Source organism: Aspergillus melleus, assembly GCF_016097325.1.
Source record: "Aspergillus melleus strain CBS 546.65 chromosome Unknown contig6, whole genome shotgun sequence".
Lineage (NCBI taxonomy): Eukaryota > Fungi > Ascomycota > Eurotiomycetes > Eurotiales > Aspergillaceae > Aspergillus > Aspergillus melleus.
Genome location: NW_025763375.1, coordinates 2,076,082 through 2,096,412, shown reverse-complemented (window position 1 = coordinate 2,096,412; position 20,331 = coordinate 2,076,082). Strand labels below are relative to the sequence as shown.

Genomic DNA, 20,331 nt, shown 5'->3' with positions numbered 1-20,331 from the left:
GATTCGATCACATCATCACAACCCCCCATTGCGCCTTGAGCCTCCCACTGCGGGGCCTGCATTGACTGGCATAACTCGAATTGACTCTGATGCTCTCGAATGCCCCTCAATTCCCTCCGCCTAACTCTTATCTCCGTCCACTCCGGGCGCAGATATCGATTCCTCAGAGGCGGGGGGGACTCGTGTTTCAAATATCACCATGCCAGGATACGATGGCGTCTCCAGCAAAATGATTTATAATCGATGAAACACTCTTCATCTTGAAACCACATTGGCTCTTTCTTTCTCTAGGCTCGATCAACGCTCCATCCTCCGAGGTTGTGTGGATATCGCATTGCCTGACACAATAATGGGCCTTTTGAAGCGTCGCAATTACACCACTTCGGGCTGGCATAACGTGCCTGGCTACGCGCAACACATTCGAAATTTTTGCTGCACCATGCGAGATTGAAGTCTTCTCCCCTTAAATGGTAAATGTCAGATCAATCTGTCTACCGCAACTATTCCCAGTAACACAGAATAATACCCGCATCATGACTGGAAGTAATCATCAGATCCGCCGAGTGGCTGTGATCGGCGCCGGAATCAGTGGCGTTGTCTCCGCAGGCCATCTTTTGGCCGCGGGTCTGGAAGTCACAGTGTTTGAGAGGAATAAAGCTCCTGGTGGTGTATGGTATGTTGATTCACTTTGCAACGTTCAAGTTGTGTCGATATAGGAGTGACTCACTTTGTCCAGGCTTTACGATGAACGCCGGCCACTCGAGCCTAATTATCCTTCAATCAAGCCATCAGAGGCCGATACAACAGGGAAACGGTCTAACGATGATGAAAACGAAGTAGTGTTGGAGCATGCTCCTCCGGGGTAAGTGGTGTCGTTCCCCTCTCCTAAGAAGAAAAATTGACAATATCCAGCCCATGCTACGAAGGACTCAAGAACAACGTCTCCACGCCGTTGATGCGAGTCAAGCTCAATGCTTGGCCCGAAGGAACACCGGATTTCGTCAGTCATACGGTGATGCAAGCGTATATCCGAGATACAGCGGAGAAAGCAGGCGTCCACGACGTGACGATCTACGGGGCGCGGGTGAAAAACGTCTCGAAGGAGGGAGAGACATGGTCCGTGACATGGTCGATTCTGCGCGAATATGACCAGACGGGGAGAGTTGAGGTGGAACAGATATCAGTATGTACTGTCAATTTTCCGGCGGGGGGGGGAGAATATTAGCTGATAGTTAACCGGGGCAGACGTTCGATTCGGTGATTGTCGCGTCCGGACATTATCATGCTGCTCGGGTGCCCGATATAGCCGGTTTGTCGGAGGCCAAGTCGAAATGGCCGTCGCGGATCATACATTCCAAGGGATATAGGAGACCGGATGAATTCAAGGACAAGGTTAGCAGTGACGAACAAAATCTCACAATCCAGGCCAGCTGATTTCATTGGATGCAGAATATTCTACTCATTGGTGGAGGTGTCTCTTCGGTCGACATATCGCGAGAAATTGGTGCCGTCTCTAAGAATGTCTACCAGAGCACCCGAAACGGCGAGTTCGACCTCTCTCCCACAATGCTTCCTGAAAACGGAGTTCGAATCAGCGAGGTGTCACACTTTGAGATACAAGATGACGGCCAGGGACTATCGGAGAACGATCCTTTGCCCATCGTAGCACACCTCAAGTCTGGACAGAGACTTTGTGGACTCGACGGTATCATCATCTGCACTGGCTATCATATCACCCTCCCCTTCCTGCCCAAATACCACAACGACGAAATATCCCCGGAGAAGGCCGACGACCGCATCTTGGTCACAGACGGGACACAAGTGCATAACCTGCACAAAGATATCTTCTACATTCCCGACCCGACGTTGATATTCGTCGGGATCCCATATTATACTGCGACGTTCACGTTGTTTGAATTCCAAGCAATTGTCGTGACCGCAGTTCTATCCGGAATCGCGCAACTACCAACAGAGGCAGACATGAGAAGTGAATACACCGAGCGCGTGAATCGCATCGGAGCCGGAAGAAAGTTCCACTCGCTAAAAGACATCGAGGAGCTTTACGTCGAAGACATCCTAGGCTGGGTGAACCGTAATCGGGAAAGCCAGGGACTTCCAGTAATCGAAGGACACACGCCGACCTGGCACGAAGCGAAGGCCGCGCAGCGAGAACGGATCAAAAACCTTTTCCAAGGGACCACGGAAAGACGAGATAGCGGGATCGGAGAGCTTCCGGTACTAGAAGTCTGTAGTTAGCGGCATTTCATTTTAGTGTAGATGACACCATAGAGAAGATGTCGGACGTCATACGTCGGGCCAAATCAACAGTCAATACTCAACCGACTGCCAATGCTATATGATTATAGTCTCGCTACAGCCGTAAAGTCCCCGAAGCTCTCAAGCACACGAAATCAGCGACCATGCATATCGCTCGTTTCAAGGCTTGGCTCAGCACTAAAATGCCATTTAAGTTATCAAGCAAGCGCATGGATCCAATGGCACAGGCACATCATTCAACTGATGTATGGCGAGCTCCGTCGCCACCGTTGCGACACCTTCCACCGAGAACGTGTCTATTCGCCTATTCCGAGTCGACTATACCCAGTACACTACTCAAACTCAATATAATCACCAGATTACCAATCCAGAACATACGGTATCCCAAGACTCGGCTAGAGCTTAACCCTTGCTTCTTGCATCCTCTCCTACCAGACAGATCCGGCGAGACCGACATGATACATCGCCCATCAATCCAATCAATCGATCTGCGCTGCCGGATCCACTGCCCCCTTCCTTCCGGCTACCTTGCTCCCCGCACCCCTGATAATACGTCTGGATCGTGAGGATGCGGGATTGCGTGAACACCGCTATTATGGTGAATGGGGGTATCCCCGCCCCGCCTGATGTTAGCATTGGGTTTTATGTTATCTATCTGCATGACAAACATGATAGCGGAACTTTTTGCTGTTCCATGAGCCCTCATGATATTGTTATTTCGGTTGACGGTATATAATATGACGGTCTGCTAGATCTGATCCCGGTGAGCATATCGTTGATTTATCCGGTTGTCTGCAACTTTTCTTTAAGCTTTCCTCTCGTCAGTCGATACGAGAAAAGAGTTCAAAGCGCAAGGGTAATGGCTCCATCACCAGCCGCGGCGGAGGAACGCGCCGTGGATGCATCTAGCGACGTCGTTCAGAAATCGCCCAAGCGGAAATGGGTCAGTTACATCTGGGACACGTTTGACAAATCGCCCGAGGAGAGGAGATTGCTGTTCAAGTTGGATACGGCGATTTTGACGTTTGCTTCGTTAGGTATGCTCCTTTTACTATGGATTCGAGTGAATAGAATACACCCAGCTGACGTCGAAAAAGGTTATTTCATCAAATATCTGGACCAGATTAACATCAACAATGCTTTCGTGTCGGGAATGTATGTATCCTGCAGCTCTCGACAACCAACCACCACAAAACAACCGACAAGCTAACAGCAAACCAGGAAGGAGGACCTGAGTCTCTACGGAAACGAGCTCAATTACATGCAGACCTGCTGGACGGTTGGCTATGTTATCGGCGAAATACCCAGTAATATCATTCTGACTCGGATAAGACCTCGATACTGGATTCCGGCTATGGAAGTATGTATTCTATGACCCCCTCTCGCATGACTTCTGTCTGTACAATGAACTTACACATAATCCGAAAGCTTCTGTGGACAGTCCTCACGTTTGCCATGTCAAGATGTAACACTGCGACACAGTTCTACGTTCTTCGTTTCTTCGTTGGTATGGATGAAACTAATCCTGAGTTGACCTACGGCGATCGCAACAGCTAATCCCCACGCGCAGGACTGGCGGAAAGTACCTTCTACCCGGGCATGCAATATATAATCGGATGCTGGTATCGCAAAGACGAGCTCGCGAAGCGGTCGTGTATATTCCACACAAGCAGTGGCATAGCGAGTATGTTCTCTGGGTATCTGATGGCAGCAGTGTATAACCTCGAAGGGAAAGGTGGGTTCCGTGGATGGCAATGGTAAGCACCCCCCTTACTGCTCAGCAAAAGACGGTTTGATTGCGACATCGCTAATGCAGAATTCTTGGTATGATGCAACAGGCTATTCATAGTCGACGGAATCATCTCTATTCCCGTCGCTCTGAGCGGATTCTTTGTGCTGCCTGATGTCCCTGAGATCAGTAATCCGTGGTATCTGAGCAAGGAAGAGGTAGCGCTATCACAGAAACGAATGGTGTTGGAAGGGCGGAAATCTCGAGAGCCTTATACGAAGGCAAAACTAAAGAAGATATTCACTTCGTGGCATATTTATGTGCTGACGCTGTTGTATATGTGAGTTCTCTTGGTTTACTTGGTAACGTTGGATGCAGCTAATGGCGATTTGCGTGCGTACAGGGCCTTTAATAATGGTGGCGCGGGTGGACAGCCGATCTTTCAACAGTGAGTCTACCTTTTTCTTTCTATCGACAATGAAATGATGTGAATGCTAAGAGACAAAATCGTAGGTATCTCAAAGCCTCCACGGACCCCAAGTACTCGGTCGGGCAGATCAACGCCTATCCGACCACAACGAGTGCTGTGCAGGTTGTTACTACACTGATATATGCCTGTATGTTGCTTCTTATCCTGTCTGGGCCCGTTAGAACCTACTAATGCAACAAAATAGGGACATCGGATTCTATTCTAGGTGGCAGGCGCTGGCCGCCTATTCTATTCGGCGGTGTAAGTACCTTTGTAACCTCAGTCATCTAGAACACAAGCAGCTAACAGCTTGAATCTAGGCCGTGAACCTAACCTGCTACATCTCTCTCGCAATCTGGGACATCCCTGAAGGCTGGAGATGGGCGTGCTTCATAATGTGCGGCGCAGGTTTCGGTCTAAGTGGGCTCTGCATGGCGTACGTTTGCCTATTTCCCTCGTCCTTCCCTAGCATTCCAACAAACCCTTCCCCTCTCTCAAACCATCCTCATCCTCAGTCAGACCAAGGACTAACCCCCTTTCCAGATGGGCGCATGAAATCTGCTCCGACGACAACGAAGAACGAGCGCTCGTAGTCGGAAGCATGAACGAAATGGCCTACGTGTTCCAGGCCTGGTTACCGCAAGTCGTATGGCAGCAGGTCGACGCACCACAGTACCGCAAAGGTTACATCGCTGTGACGATCATATCGACGATTATGATCGCGACGGCGTTGGCGACGAGGACGTTGCATCACAGGGAGAATGCGCAGAGGTATGTATAGTACTTGATTGGGGAGTAATCTTTGGATCGGAAGGGTTTGCTAACAGCCGGGTATCTAGGGCGTTAAGGAAACAGGAAGATGAGCAGGCGGGAGACAGTAGTTTGGCGAGCTCGCCGAAGGTTACGCCTGCTGAGCAAGAGGCACCGAAGCTGTAGAGGTCGCAGCTTGGTTTTATTTGTCCCGGAAATTAGTATAGAAGATGCGAGCAAAGGTCAATTTGACGGATGCAGAAAAGGAAAGTATGATCGGAATGACACGAAACATGAAACCTCACTCGATGATGACGGAAAAAGAATAGATTCAGTTATGATCACAGCACCATTTGCCACTTGACCTTCCTCTCCTTAATCATAGTCAAAACACCCACGGGTAAAAATCGCCTATCCACCAGATTCAACCCCCCAAACCGGGCCATTAATTCGGACGCATACAGATGCAAAACCCACTTAACCTCGGGGGGAGGATCGGCAACAGGTATGGTTTCCTGGAGTTTGCTTAGCCCTTGACTGTATTCCGGTGTCGGCTCAATTTCCGTAGGAGCCGCAACCTGGGTAGAGATTGTGTAGTAGTCCGCGATATCGGAATTCCTGGTGTCAGCATACTGCATGTACTCGTCGAATGACATGAACGTGATTGGGTCGATGAAGTCTTTTGCGTCCTCGTCCGAGTCAGTTCTCAGGTCTTCCAGGCGCTCATGACGATCTTCGTCCGTGAGGTTTTCAAATTCCTTCTTCCGAGACGCATACGAGGAGAGTAGACTTTCATGAAGGGCCTGCATCCGCTCAGAAGGAGACTGTGAGGTGGCCTTGCTGTCGCGAACTAACAGGACAGGAATAAACGGATTCCGGAGGCCCAGCCCCCCGAGCTCTTCAGGTAGGAAGAAGAAGGCATCTGGCATATCAGACACGCCAAAGCGCGACTTGATCATATGGCGCAGGTGCTCCGTTAATGTTGAGCCGTTCTCGGGATTTTGAGAACCGAACAAGACGCGATTGACTTTTTCATAGGTCTCCAAGATTTCGTCGACGTGCGGCCGTCCAAAGCAGTATGCTGGCTGGCCGAAGTTACTCTTGAAAAACCTGCCAATGCAGCTGTTCCACGTGCGGATCCAAGAGATGACGCTGTCGCAGCTCTGGAGCTGATTATGAAGTTGGTTCAGGTGCTCGTCGACTTGGGATTGGTCGATCTTCCAATCGCCAGATTCAGGATCGAGAGTCAGAAATCCAATGGTAACGGGACCCGTGGGCAATCGGGCCTCGATATCAGTATCCCTTGAGTCGGACAGATAGACGGAGCCGGTTTTGAAGACGTTAAATTCCAGCCCGGTGACCTTGGCGAACTTGTTCATCACTTCCCACGCCCGAGCGCATTTTTCCGGCTCACCACAGAGCCAAAGATCGTCGTGCAGTCGGTACAACAGCATCCCAGTCTCCCTATTGACCGCAAGATCCATGAAGAAGAGCACCATCTCGCCCAGTAGCTTCTCCGATGCATGCGCCATCGGCAGACCACGTTTCCGTGTTCGAGGACCACGAGGTTCGCGCCCGGACAATGCCTGGTCCATGTTCAACGGAGATTCCAGGTATTTACAGAAAAAGGTAATCCATCGTTTCGGGAACCCTGCAAACTCCATTATGGTGAAAATTGTGCTGTGAGATAGGGAAGTGCCGTACCATTTCAGGTCCGACTGAATGGCAGCTGCTTCTCCGTGGAGAGCACGATGCAGCAGAGCTTCGGTGGCCACCTTACGCAACAGATGTTGCTTGACGTTCTTGTCTTCTTCCTTGGTTGGCAGCTTATCGTCATCCTCTTCGTCGTCCTCTTCATCGTCGTAGGAGCCACCATGTTGAGCAAGTGTCCATTCTGACTTCGGAAGCTGCGATACGAAATAAGTGTCCATATACTCGTCCTTTCGGATCTTCGCGACACTCTGCGAGCTTTCTCTCTTCTCCCCCAGGTAATACTCTCGACGCAGTCGATCGCGTTTGATCATGCTTGGGCCAGGAGACCAATTCCACACTGACTCGTTCAAGATCAGCTTCTCCAGGTGTTCCTTTAAAATAGCGCACAGACGAACGCCAATTTGTTGGACGAAGATGGTCTGGAGAACGTCCTCATCCATCCAGATCCGATACTTGCCATTCAACTGCTGCGTCGGGAGGACGGGAATGCCATCCTCGCCTGCATGCCATTCCCAGTTGCTCAGGTCATCGTATCGCATGTTCAGAACGTCGGCGATTTCAATCAAGGCAACCTCGTTGTCGAGGAAATACTTCAGCATCTCCTTTTTCGCATCGCTGAGAATGTCCTCCTTCAGTAGGCCCTTGATACAGAGCGTTAAAGAATCGGTGTTGAACACTTCATTCCCAGTCGAATTTCTCTCCCACAGGGCAAGGCACTCAATTCTCATGTCAGCTTGAAAAGCCTCCAATGCCGTCCTGCTTTCTTCATCAGGAAAAAGGCCCTCCAGAAACGCACGGATTTCCACCGGGTTCGTCTCTAGGGGCTCGAAGACAACTTTTTCGAATTGATCGCAGAGGTTTTCCAGATGCAGCTTCTGTTTCTCTTCCACGACGGAATAATCGTCGTTATCGCTGGATGAATCACCAGGTGATGGGTTCGGCTCCGCATCGACGTTGACCCACTCCATCACCAGACGAGAGTATAGATCCGCGAGACCAAGCCGTCGACTATTTACATCGAGTCGTGAAATTAATTGGTCTTGGATCGACACAAGCTTTTCGAGGGAAATGGACGAGTCATAGCGCGCTTGACTCAGCCAACGCTCAATATCGGTGATTACAGGGTCCCGGGCAGTCTGCGGGAAAAGGGCTTTAACACCAGACAATAAACGTGGGGTTTTGTCCTGAATGTCTGTTAAGCGATCGGCGGTTTGAAGGAGAGAGGTTTTGTTGGATTCGTAAGCCTGCCGACGTTTCTCTAGTTCGCGAATTTTGCTTTGTGTCAAAGACCGGAGTGTCTCCGACAAGGCGGATTGGATGGGGGCCATGGTGACGGCTGCTCATCGAAATTGGTCTGATTTCTCAACGATGAAATATTGAATTGCCTTTATAACTTTCGATCCCTTGAGCCTCAATGCCTCTCCAATGAGCTGGAACCTTCTAGATTATTTGAAGTTGTTGATATTCTCCTCGTGTTGCCGCATTCAGGCCTCGCATGCTTTAGCGTCGGGGAATAAGCCAATGTGAATGCCCATCGCGTTGAGTCAGAGCCATGACAACCTCATAGTTGGACAACAGCAATCAGGCAAACCACTGTGAGCGGGGGTGAATATGACTTTACATTGCAGTTATGCTCTTTATGGATGGCAAGTTCCAGAATTCAATCTATCTTGCTTGGCAATTCCAAAATATAACAGATACAACGCTTCCCATTGGAGAAGGGGTATGTTAGCAAGTCTCCGCAGGCTTTGGATCCGCCCGAAGGGCGCAGTTTCCATGTTGTCAAGTCTCATGACTCATCCTGCTCTTCGTGCATCCAATACTCATAGTAGGTTTTGAGGAGTTCTCGCATGGACTTCAACTGGAGAATTTCAGGGTGCTCTGACAAGGCGTGATGCAAATTCACCGTGCTGTATGGCGAAATATGATCCATCTCATCCCACCACAGTCTGTAGCCTGCCAGTCTGTCAACAAGCACAGGCCCGACTACCTTGATATTGGTATCTCCCCCCTTCATGTACAGCTCTGCCCATTCGGGGAATGACATACTTCGCAATGGCGAGGGACAGATCTGGCTCAGTAGGTCGAATATGTCCTTGAGCGTAATCTTTTGTCCCTCACCAGGTAGGACGACGTTGAACGCATGGCCGATGCTATCACTGCGGAGCGATATCTGCGCGATTGCAGAGCAGACAAAATCTACGGGGACAAATTGGGCGAGCTGGTCGGGTGGACGTGGGTAACAGCCCAGTCGGATACAATGTGACAAAAGACGATTGAACACATCTTCCTTCTTGCATACACCAGTGATGCTGTGGCCGGTCACTATACCGGGGCGATAGATTGCGATCGGGAAGCCTCTTTCCATCGCGCTCCAAGCAATGTTCTCTGAAACAAACTTGCTTTGTGAGTAACCGAGGGTCTGCGAGATCTTCTGGGATTCAAGAAGAGGTCTCTGGTCCTCGGGTGTCTCGCCGCTGAGAGCTTCGGGGATACCACAGGCAGAGATACTGGAACAATGATGCACTGCTTTCAGACGGCCACTGTTGGCGAACCGAAGGATTTCTAAGGTTCCGATCACATTGGAGCTTCGATGGACTGAGTATGGTAGCGTGTAATTGGCGTAGGCTCCAAAATGGAATACAACACTCGCCCATTTCGCCAGCTGGTCATATCTCTGTCGCGCGAGTCCCAGATGGTCTTTCGTTATATCACCTGGGACGACAAAGACTTTGGCGCGGAAGTTGGTCGTAATGCCGAACTTTCTGCACGCGTCGCTCAGGCGCTCCATGCCGGCAGCAGCATTGCTAGCTCGGACCAAGCAGGCAATTGATTTTACCTGGGGTAGACAGATAAACTGTTCCAGTAGGAATGCACCAAGGAACCCAGTGGCCCCAGTCAGAAAGACACGACCTTCTGATTCGGACGTCCAATCCGGCGCTTCACCGGGAAGTGATCGGATTTCCGTCCCGAGCATCATATCTTTTCCGTAATTGTCATTGATATTTTCAATACTCTCTACGTTCTTCACATCTCCTGATCTTCCTTGGTTCAGCAGATCGCGCAACTTTCGAAGCGCAATTTTACTGAGCTCACCCGCAGTTCCAGCGTTTGAAACGTCGAGCAAGGTTAATTCGATTGCAGCATGGCGGCGGAACCAAGTGCGTATTTCAAATGTCATCAACGAGTCAATGGCAATGTTCGCTAGCTCATCGCGCGTCATTTCGTCTGGACGGGAGGTGTAAGATGCTATCAGCTTTCCCAGTTCCTCAGTCAGTCTTTGCTCGGTCGCCGGCTTGTCTAACAGTTCAGGAGCTTTCTGAATCGCCTTCATATACTCCCTTAATTCATCGGCTTTGGATATAACCGAGGTTTGGTTCACATTGGACAGAATGTTGTTCCAGCCACTGCATCGAGCTTCTTGAGTCCACATGACAGCGAGGTCATCATCCGACATGACGTTGGTGGAGCCAAGGCCTATGATGAGTTGACTTGAGGACTCAAATCTGGGAGAAAGTATCGTCCTCTCCATTGCCTTCAGCAGATGGCTTTCCCCTAACATCAGGATAGAGCTCGAGCGTGCTCTGGCTAGGGTATCCAGAAGCGAGAACTCCGAGACATATCCAATGTCCTCCATCAGGCCTAGGTCGATGACACTGGCGACAAGGCCCTGAGAGCGGCGGTATTTAGCGAACGCATCGAGGAAGGTGTTCGCTGCTCCATAATTAGCTTGCCCGCTCCATCCACAGATTCCGGCCACGGAGCCCATGAGGACGAAGAAATCCAAGGGCAAATGTTGAAACGCGTGATGGAGATTCCAGGTCCCTCGAACTTTGGGACTCAAGGCAGCCTTCCACTCTTCATATGACATCTTCCGTAGGCTTTGGTCCTATTGATTTTGTAAGCGGAGGAGTCGTATGGTTACGTTAATAGGAGTCTCGAATAAACCGACCTTTAGTACCATAGACATCTGGATAACACCTGCAATTGGGTTACGCGCTGCAGCGATAGCCCGCTGAACATCCCCCACATTTGCCACGTCTCCTTTGACTGCTGTTACGCAGCAACCTTGAGATGTGAGATCCTGCACGAAGGCCTGTCGCTTGGACGAGCTCGTGTCAGAGCGAGACAGAAAGATGAGATGTCGAGCTCCCTTCTCCACCATCCACATTGCCACTGCACGCCCAAGACCTCCGAGTCCACCAACCAGCAGGTAGGAGGATGAATCTGTAAAATACGGCGTCGCCTCGTGCAATTGCGTAACAGGAAGCAATGATGGGTTGTCGGGCATACGGATGACAATCTTTCCCATATTCTGACCTCCTTGCATGTATCTAAACGCCTTTTTCACATTCACGGCCTCGTATGTGTGTATGGGCCGTATGGGTTGGATTCTGCCAGCGGTTAGATACGCCATCATTTCCTGTGCCATTTGGTGGAGGAGTGACGGGTCGTCGTCCAGAACTTGGAGAAGGTCAACTCCGATAAAGGATCGGTTTTTCGAGAATAGATCCATATCGAGCTTCCCATGGCCTAGAAAGTCTCGCTTTCCTAGCTCCAGCATTTTTCCAGATGGGGCAACACATTTCCAGGACGCGTGAAGCAATTCGCCCGAGAGCGAATTTAACACAAGGTCGACACCCCTGCCGTTGGTCCTTCTCAACAACCCAGGTAGAAATGAGGAATTTCGAGAGTTGAATATGTGCTCTGCAGGTATTCCCATTGTCTCGGTGAGGTATCGGACCTTCTCTTCACTTCCAACTGTTGCATAAATTTCGGCCCCAATCATTTGGCACAGTTGGATGGCTGCCAGGCCCACGCCACCACAGGCGGAGTGAATCAAAACTGATTGACCCTCTTCGATGTTCCCCATATACATGAGGGAATAGATAACAGTCGCATAAACACAGGTAACTGCAGCAGCATCCTCCAGAGAAATGTCGTCCGGAATGGGAAGACATTGGTCCTCGCGAATGGTCTTCCGCGTACAGGCAAGCCCCCTATCTATCACCATCACCCTGTCGCCGACTGAAACAGCTGTCACACCAGATCCGACGCAACGAACAATTCCACTAGCTTCTAAGCCGATGTTGTCTTTGTTACCAATGAAGCCCATCGCAGTCATCATATCCTGTCAAGCTGTTAGCATAAACGTCCAGTCATAGGAAGGGTGGACTTGGCTTGCTAACCCTGAAGTTAAGAGCAAAGTACTTGATGTCTATTTCAACATCTTTGGCCTTGAGCGGGGATGAGGTGAAGCCCTCGCAAGACCATGTCAAGGAATCTAAGATGGCGTAGGAACCAATGTCCAGCTTTCTTGCGCCATCTACTTGGGACGCTTCAATAAGCTGCTCGTCAAGGGAGCTCCACTGGAACCGATTAACATGGACTAGTCCGTCTTGGAGCGCAAACTCGAAATCTCGCTGGACTGTGGGTTTATCCGTTTGTAATATCACCTTTTCAAAGACCTGAACAACTGACTGCACCGCGGCTTCATCGACTTTGTCAAGCTCTAGTGTAGCGAAGTCACGGGTCACTTCGTGTCGGCTTGTTCGTACCACTCCGAGTGTCAACGCAAATCGAGGGTCATCACACTGCGTTTGAACCGGCCGTGTGACCCAAAGAATGCGACCACTGTTCATGTTGGAGATGAACAGTTGCAAGCACCTGAACTCTTCCTCCGTCATGTCATTCAAGAAAGGCCCTTCGAGATCAACTAGGACTATGACATTCGATCCCAACGGAGGGGGGTTCTGCAAACTGTGCCAGTTGACCGTATGACCAGCCCGTGATAGTTGGCTTTCGAGATCCAAAGCCCATTCCGTGATAGGTCCACGGTAAAAAATACGGACAGCGACTTTGGGTGAACATTGAATTGGGACAGCCTGGGAGATGATATGTGACTTCAACTGGTAAGGGGCCTGGTTATCGGTCAGAGCAGCGTCAACACCAGTAAAACTAGCATCAAGTAATTTTTTATGCCACTCTTCACTTGTAATGTAAGGTTTTCCAAGACGTCCATCCGCCTCCCCAAGCCACCACCCAGGAAGGATGCCCATGATATAATCCATGAGAGGTGTCTCGGGTGTCAATTCAATGAGCATCAATCGACCACCGGGGGCAAGAAGCTTTCTGACATGAGCCAGTGACTTTGAAATGCTAGGCGTGGCGTGAAGGACATTTGATGCGATGATTAAGTCGTAGCTTCCAGGTTCGAAGCCCTGTTCAGCAGGGTCTTGACTGATGTCCAAAATGGCATATTCAATGTCTGCGTATGTTTTGAATCGTTCCTTAGCGTGCGGTAGAAATGCTGGTGAGATATCGGTGAAGGTATACTTGGCATACAGTCGGTTGCCGTTTCCTAACGTCAATCCTTCCAGAGCCATCAAAGTGTCGCCCCCGGTGCCACCGCCGACTTCTAGAACTCGAAGCAAAGGATTCGAATGGCCAAGCAAAGTAAGATATTTGTTCCACGGATTCATTCTCGATGCAAACTGATAGAAAGACTTCAATTTTCCGTCTTCCATGAGAAGATCAATTGGTTCCACTTTGCCCTTCATCATGTCTGGTAAGGATCCGATAATGCTCCTGCTTATCTCATATATTGACATCTCAATCTCGGTGTTCGAGTAGCATTTGTAGTTTTCGAGGATTTCGGTACGCTCGTGATGACTGAGGGATAGGGCATCTTTGACATCCTTGAGCCAGCTTTGTCCACCACGGCGTATACGCTCATACTCCGACTGTATCCACGAGTGCCATTTCTTGAGATGCGGCACCTCCGCTACCAAAGGTCTCGACTGGTGATACGTTTCCAGAATAGCCAACAGTGTCAATCGGGCAACTCCCTCACCAAGCGGGACATTGACATAGAGTGGTGGAAGCTGTTTCTCGTAAGGAACAAAGTCAATATGGGGCATCCAGCGAGGGACAGAGGCTACTGGCAACAATGGTCGACCGATGTCTGGATCTTGGATGTTGAAAAAATGTCCCTCATGCAGAGAAAGAACGACTTTGTTCTCGGCTAAAACAACCCCGTTGCCACACAGGGCTCCCCCAGCTTCCTGACATGACATTTCAAGGGACATTGGGCCCTTCCCTGTGCAGATATACAACTCCTCAATGGCCATGGGGATACATAATCGCGTTAGCCGGCGAGGTATACCGTTTGTTGCAGCGACACTGAGGAGCTGAAGACTTTGGTCAATGATTATGGGATGGAGCGCATATTTGTGCGCATGAAACAAGCCTCGGTCACGTATGGTAGCAGTAGCTGTTGGCTTAGTTGTAGAAGCCAAGATAGACTCAAGCCCCCGGAAGTGAGGGCCGTAGTCAAGGCCACGGCCTTCCAATGCACTGTACCACCTGTCTTGGGGGACGGTGCGGCAGTAGGTTGGGTTCTTGGGAATTGGATGCTCTTTGGTTGGCCCAGGCCTGACTTGTCCCACACAGTATTTCTTCCAGACTTCCTTCTGGAATGCGGAGATGGTAAACTCGTACCAGCTCGAATCAATGTTATCAGTCAACTTTTCTGTCCGAAGACTAGTAACAACCTCTGTAACCTCGGACGGTGCAATAGTCAAGGTTGTTTTCATGAACAGGTTCTTCACCGTGAAATCAGTTGTTCCAGTTATTTGACGTATTGCCTCACCAACCATTGCAACATATCCAGCACACGGGAAAACAACTTCCTTGCAAACCCTGTGGTCTGTAAGCCACGGTACCTGGTCGAGCTGTAAAAGGTTTCTCCACGAAGGCTCCACCTTGGTCGATTCTAAGCACCGGCACCCCAGAAGCTCGTGGTAAGGTGCTTCCCGGAACCTCCAGTCATGGGACAATCGAGATTCACTCCACAGCTTACCATCATGTTGCCATGGATAAAGTGGCAGATCTGTGAGCACCTTGCCATCTGCGATCGCAGCGGAAAGATCGATTGTCGCCCCGTGACAAAACAGACGCCCCGCTGTCTCCAGCAAGCTTTCCCACTGGGCGTGCCCTCTGCGCAAAGTGGGAACATAAGGTGGAATCCTTTCGATAGTCTGCTCGGATTGAATCGTTTGTCGTACTGGTCCTGATAGTGCAGAATGGGGACCAATCTCCAGGAATAATAGGCCGGTAGAGTTGTCTCGTACCATATGCTGGATGGCGGGGCCAAACAAAACCGTGGACTGCAGGTTCTGGCACCAATATCCAGCATCCAACTCCGACGGGTCGCAAACAACTCTGGTGGTCACCGTTGAGTATAGAGGTACCATATAGTCATTATGCGAAATGAACGGCAGTATGCACGTTTCGTACACTTGCGCCGGTTCGGTCATGTGATGAGAATGGTAGGCAACATCGACAGCCAACCGCCTAGTGAATGTATCCTTGTCGTCGTTATGGATCTGGGCGAGCACGGCATCCAAGGCATTCGCATCCCCAGACAAAGTAACGCTCTGGGGACTATTTTCACATGCCAAGGCGATCCCTTGTCGCAAATATGTTTTCGCCAGCTCGGGCGACATTCCCACCGCAGCCATAGCGCCAGATCTCGGTGGTATAGCTTTTATTGCTTGCCCGCGGAAATAGGAGAGTGTAATTGCAAGACTAGCTGAGATCGCTCCAGAAGCATAGGCAGCAGCGATCTCACCGCTGGAATGTCCTATGACTGAAGTTGGACACACACCCCATTCACGCAGCAAGTTTACCAGGGCGATTTGGATGGCAGTGGTGAGGGGTTGCGCGAACTCAGCATCCCCTATCCGGCTGGCTTCATTTTCCCTCGATAGTTCCCCTGGTAATTGCGGTTAGAGGGATCACTAGTAAGCCAGTTTTGGGCGAAAACACACCTTCAATTGTCCACGCGGGCGCGGCTTCCAACGTCCGCAACACACGGTCCAAGTTTCGGATGTCATCCCGAAATGATGCAAATCGGACCATCAGGTCTCTTCCCATCGTAGGCCATTGCGCACCCTGCCCAGTGAACACAAAAACCACCCGTGGCGCAATGAACGATGGCTTTTCGAATGCTGAGAGGAGCCCATTTTTGGTGACTAACGCGAATGCTCGATTGGGCAAGTGGACGCGTCTCCGCGCAAGTGTATAAGAAAGATCCTCGACGGATGGGTTTCTGTCTTTAAGGTATTGTGCAACTGTGTCAACACGCCTGTCCAGTGAATGCTTGCTTTTTGCCGAGACAACAAGCAAATGGGATTCGTTATTTGGTCGAGCACGCGGTCCTGCTATAATTGGTTCGACAGGAGAGGGAAGGGAGGCGCAATCGAGAATAGTCTTCCAAGATTAGCGACAGACGAAATCCCTGGCGAGCCAATTGAGGAAAAGAACAGAAAACTAGAGTACCCACATGAGCATTTGTTCCTCCGATGCCAAACGAGTTCACGCTCACTCGGTTGCGTCGGTCGGCAGGCCACGGCGTGGGATCCACCGGGACGCAGAGCTTGGCGCTGTCGAAGGGGACTAAAAATCATCAGTATTTAGATAAAGGCCATCCGACAGACAGGGCTGCAGGGTCTAGGATGGAAAATACAAACTTTTCGGATTCGGGGTGCGGAAGTGGACGTTGGGAGGGATGAGGTTGTGCTCGAGCGCCAACACGCATTTGATGATGCTAGTGATGCCTGAGGCACCCTCCGAGTGACCAACATTGGGCTTAACCTATTCGGGGTTAGCTGGCAGAACCCCCTAACGCTATTCCGCATGTGCTCACCGCCCCGATGTAGATGCCGTCGCGCCCGAAAATGTTGGCGACGACCGACGTTTCTGCCGTGTCGCCAACCAGCGTGCCAGTGCCGTGACACTCGAAGAACGCGGTTTTGCATACTTCGTCCCCGTCGATCCTCGCCTTGCTATAGGCGTGTCTGATTAGCTGCTCTTGGGCTTCGGCCCCTGGAGTCGTGATACTGGGCGTTCTGCCGTCACAATTCACTGCGGTTGACCGAATAATCGCGCGGATTGGGTCCCCCTGCTGAAGCGCGTCGTGGAGTGGTTTGATGTAGATCGCATTGATGGCTTCTCCTCGGCCGTATCCATCGGCTGCTGCGTCGAAGGTCTTGCATATCCCGCTGGTGGATATCACCATGTTTTCGGACATCGTGGTTGTCATGGTCGGGCCCATGATAAGGTTCGTGCCGGCGACGAGGGCAGAGGAGCAGTCTCCAGCGTACAAGGCTTGACATGCATCATGCAATCCAACCATGGACGAAGAGCAACCTGTTCTAAGAGTGACACTTGGTCCTCGCAGATCGTACACGTAGGAGACGCGATTGGAAAGAGCAAAGTCTCCGGCACTCATGACGCGATATCTGTCGTGCTGCAGGGTGTCTTTGCTCAGGAGATCCAGCCAGTCCTCTCCAAAGACACCTACGTAGCAGCCGATGTTACTTCCCTGCCAGTCGGTCTGTCCGCCGTTTTCCATGCACTCCCAAACAACTTCCAACAGAAGTCTTTGCTGTGGATCGAGCTTCTCTGCTTCAGGTTTGCCTATGCTGAAGAATACGTTGTCCAGTTGAGTGATGTCCTCGTGAATGAAGTGCCCATGCTTTGTTCGGATGGCTCCTGGGCGCGACACGTCGTAGAACGCCTCCACGTTGTACCTTGAGTCTGGTACCTGACAGAGACCGTCACGTTTATTGACGATAAATTCCCAGAATCCCTCAGCGCATCTCACTCCGCCTGGAAGCCTCATTCCCATCCCCACGATGGCAATGGGAAAGGGAACGGGGTCGGTTCTGTGGCTGTCATTGAGATCCTTGTCACTGCGCTCATCCTGTCCTTGATTGAGAGGCTCGTCTGAGCTGGATGGAATCGTAGCCAACGTTTCGACCTCGGGGAAGGTTACATTGACAAAGGCTTGTTCCATGTTTCTCATGGATTCGGAATGTTCTTTAATTAGCGAAAGTCACTGTTGAGCAGAGATCCCGATTTGCACCAGAGAGCAATAACAGCGAGGGAGAACGGATCAAAATCCCAGCACGGGTTTCACACTTATCCATACCATCTCCTATATATTTTAGTCGGCCGGTCTTATCATTTACTCTCCATTCTTTCAGTGACTCACCCTAGATGACTTTGACTTGTGCGGTGCATTTTTCCTTAGACACCCAGGTAATAGGTGGGTGACAACCGCCCATAGATGATCTCGACCAACGTACAGGGCATAATCCCTATAGTCTCGTCCAATTGAGATACTTCTCTCAATAGGGCTCCTCGAAAGACCGACTGCAGTGTAACCTGGCATGCGGACTTTGCAACTCAAATCTCGGGTACCTGCCTAGACCAAGCTTCACTATATGTTCTCCATCGTTTGTTAACTTTCTTCGGTCTCTACCTCTTATCTAGAAGGTCAGCATTGTTGGTTATCATCTATCAGTTCCTTGAGCTGACGGTTTTCATCTGCTCTTCTATCAATGCGGCCTTCCACTCTCCTTTGTTGGCCAGTCTTAACAAATAACCTTCCTCATGTCACGACTCGTCGTGTCATCTCGTCTCGGAGACAAACGGCGACAGCAGTCCGTTCTCACTATCACCTTATAGCATGTCCGGAGACCTCGATTTGCTATCCTCTCAAATCTGATCATGTACCATGTCGTTGACTAGAGTCTTGGGGCTGCGATGTTACGCTAAAGACTTGCGGCTACTTTTGAAAGTTCGTCAAGGCCTAGACCTTTGTATTAAAACTCATGTTCCACGAGACCTCACTCCATACTTGCATGTCTCCCACCAAGCTTAGGGCCTGCATAAAGAAAACAACCCATCTCCATCTTTTCTCCATTCCCCTGCTGTCCGGACACCAAAAACCCCTTCACACCATTGGTGACATCACCTCTAGCATGCCCTGACGTTGTAGTAGCCAAATTCCAGCTCACTGGTTATTTAATCATTCGACGGCGCAATAGATCTCATGGAAACCTCAATGACTTCCTCATCGGAGTCGGTAACGTTCCACAGCAGGGAATATTCACCGTCATTGGTCGACGAAGACGATTTCTTCACGGTAAACAGCGACGTATACTCGCCGGAATCGTCCTCCACCATCAAGAAGTTCCCGTACCATACGAACTTATTGGTGACCTCGTTTGCGGACGGGTCGTCGGTGAACCCGACTTGGTGGGACTCGGCGGACGAGCCGGGAACGAAGAGTGAGGCATTCGTGAAATTCGGTTTATTGGCTGAGTCGGTGGTATTGGGGTTTCCGATCAGACCCTCGTCGTCGTCGTGAGTAACTGCATCGGGGATTAGTTGCAAGTCAAGGCCCCGTTGGACGGTACTTACAGATAACGGGCGCGGCGGTGGTTGCATTGGAGGGGGCTTGCTTGCTCACGACGGCATTTCCTGGGTGAATCGTGTCAATATGTACATTTTCCTGGTCACATCGGAATGCTTTACTCACCGTCGGCATAGTACATCTGCAGTCCGCCGATATTTTCCCCGTAGGCATAGAGTCCGAATGAAGCCGACGCCGCCAGGGCGTAGTTGGTCAGACAGACAGAAATGATCCCAATTGTGGAGTGCAGCATCATGTTCGTAAGATAAACGATGCAATCCCAAATTTACTGTTCGATTTTCAATGAATTTGCTGTGTGAAAAGCGTTGAAGTGAGTGATGGTTGCATCTATAACTCGGTGTTAAGAAATATATACTGGATGTCGAGATGATAGGAGCATAAATGTAACGACTCTACTAGTCGTTTCCTTGAGCAAATCAATACCATAATTGCTCTCTACGATGGACAAGGCAGTGTCCACGCACAGACTCTATCCACCGGTTTGCCTTGAAGTCGGTCCCCACGAGGCATACGTATGCCACTCGTGTGTGGGGAGATTTCGGCGCAGATCGCGATGTTTATTGTTCAGCCTTCCGCCAGGAACACGACGGGTGGAGTCTTTTGGGGGGCCCGACCGACGGCCGAAATGTTGCTTGGCCTTGCGCGTCGTCCACGTCTCTACCGTGCTTATCTCGTACCATCTCTTTAGCTTAATCAATTTAATCCAAACATGGAGGTTTCAGACTTGACCGGTTCGAATACTTCGCTGCAACGCTTCGCGGTGTGGCTGATTGATTGATTAGGTCTTCACGCCCGGGTGATAGGCTCAGATTAAAAATGCACTAAATATATAGTTGCTATTTAGATCGAGTCTTAGCTCTTAGGAGAGAGCTAGCGCGTCATCAGCCCCGAAAACTGCTCCGATTCGAACCACCGATTCATGTAGGACTTTGATTCATTCTAATTACGCCTTGCGGAAAAGAGACCGGAGATCCCGCCGTCGTCTATTCTTTAAATAGCTACTCGAATCAAGCCTATCGAGCCCTAAATGACGGATCTGGTTACTCCGCCAAAATCCACGCGTCCTGCATCGAGTCGGCGTCATCATCCAGGCGTATCTAAATCCCT

At 50.4% G+C, this 20,331-nt stretch overlaps 5 protein-coding genes across 5 annotated transcripts; 2 read left to right on the top strand and 3 right to left on the bottom strand.

Moving 5' to 3' along the window:
* Positions 1-533: 533 nt before the first annotated feature.
* On the top strand, positions 534-2,256 carry LDX57_010451 (putative FAD dependent oxidoreductase; the record flags this gene model as incomplete). Its single annotated transcript, XM_046092202.1, has 5 exons — positions 534-673; positions 737-862; positions 913-1,183; positions 1,246-1,392; positions 1,450-2,256. The coding sequence occupies 5 exons, from the start codon at positions 534-536 to the stop codon at positions 2,254-2,256; spliced, it is 1,491 nt and encodes a 496-aa protein (XP_045948180.1).
* Positions 2,257-3,136: 880 nt separating this feature from the next.
* On the top strand, positions 3,137-5,411 carry LDX57_010450 (putative MFS transporter Liz1/Seo1; the record flags this gene model as incomplete). The annotated part of the gene is made up of 12 exons (XM_046092201.1): positions 3,137-3,314; positions 3,375-3,432; positions 3,499-3,637; positions 3,706-3,784; positions 3,848-4,034; positions 4,116-4,346; positions 4,410-4,454; positions 4,520-4,623; positions 4,681-4,736; positions 4,796-4,911; positions 5,019-5,246; positions 5,315-5,411. The coding sequence occupies 12 exons, from the start codon at positions 3,137-3,139 to the stop codon at positions 5,409-5,411; spliced, it is 1,518 nt and encodes a 505-aa protein (XP_045948179.1).
* A 155-nt stretch (positions 5,412-5,566) lies between these two features.
* LDX57_010449 (uncharacterized protein) lies at positions 5,567-8,266 on the bottom strand (the record flags this gene model as incomplete). Its single annotated transcript, XM_046092200.1, has 1 exon — positions 5,567-8,266. The coding sequence occupies one exon, from the start codon at positions 8,264-8,266 to the stop codon at positions 5,567-5,569; it is 2,700 nt and encodes an 899-aa protein (XP_045948178.1).
* Positions 8,267-8,473: 207 nt separating this feature from the next.
* On the bottom strand, positions 8,474-17,808 carry LDX57_010448 (uncharacterized protein; the record flags this gene model as incomplete). Its single annotated transcript, XM_046092199.1, has 7 exons — positions 8,474-10,827; positions 10,891-12,069; positions 12,128-15,714; positions 15,770-15,893; positions 16,285-16,397; positions 16,472-16,595; positions 16,648-17,808. 7 exons carry the CDS (start codon positions 17,806-17,808, stop codon positions 8,728-8,730), a joined length of 8,388 nt encoding a protein of 2,795 aa, XP_045948177.1. The 3' UTR covers positions 8,474-8,727.
* A 1,004-nt stretch (positions 17,809-18,812) lies between these two features.
* Positions 18,813-19,459, bottom strand: LDX57_010447 (uncharacterized protein; the record flags this gene model as incomplete). Its single annotated transcript, XM_046092198.1, has 3 exons — positions 18,813-19,162; positions 19,212-19,271; positions 19,330-19,459. The coding sequence occupies 3 exons, from the start codon at positions 19,457-19,459 to the stop codon at positions 18,813-18,815; spliced, it is 540 nt and encodes a 179-aa protein (XP_045948176.1).
* Positions 19,460-20,331: the final 872 nt, after the last annotated feature.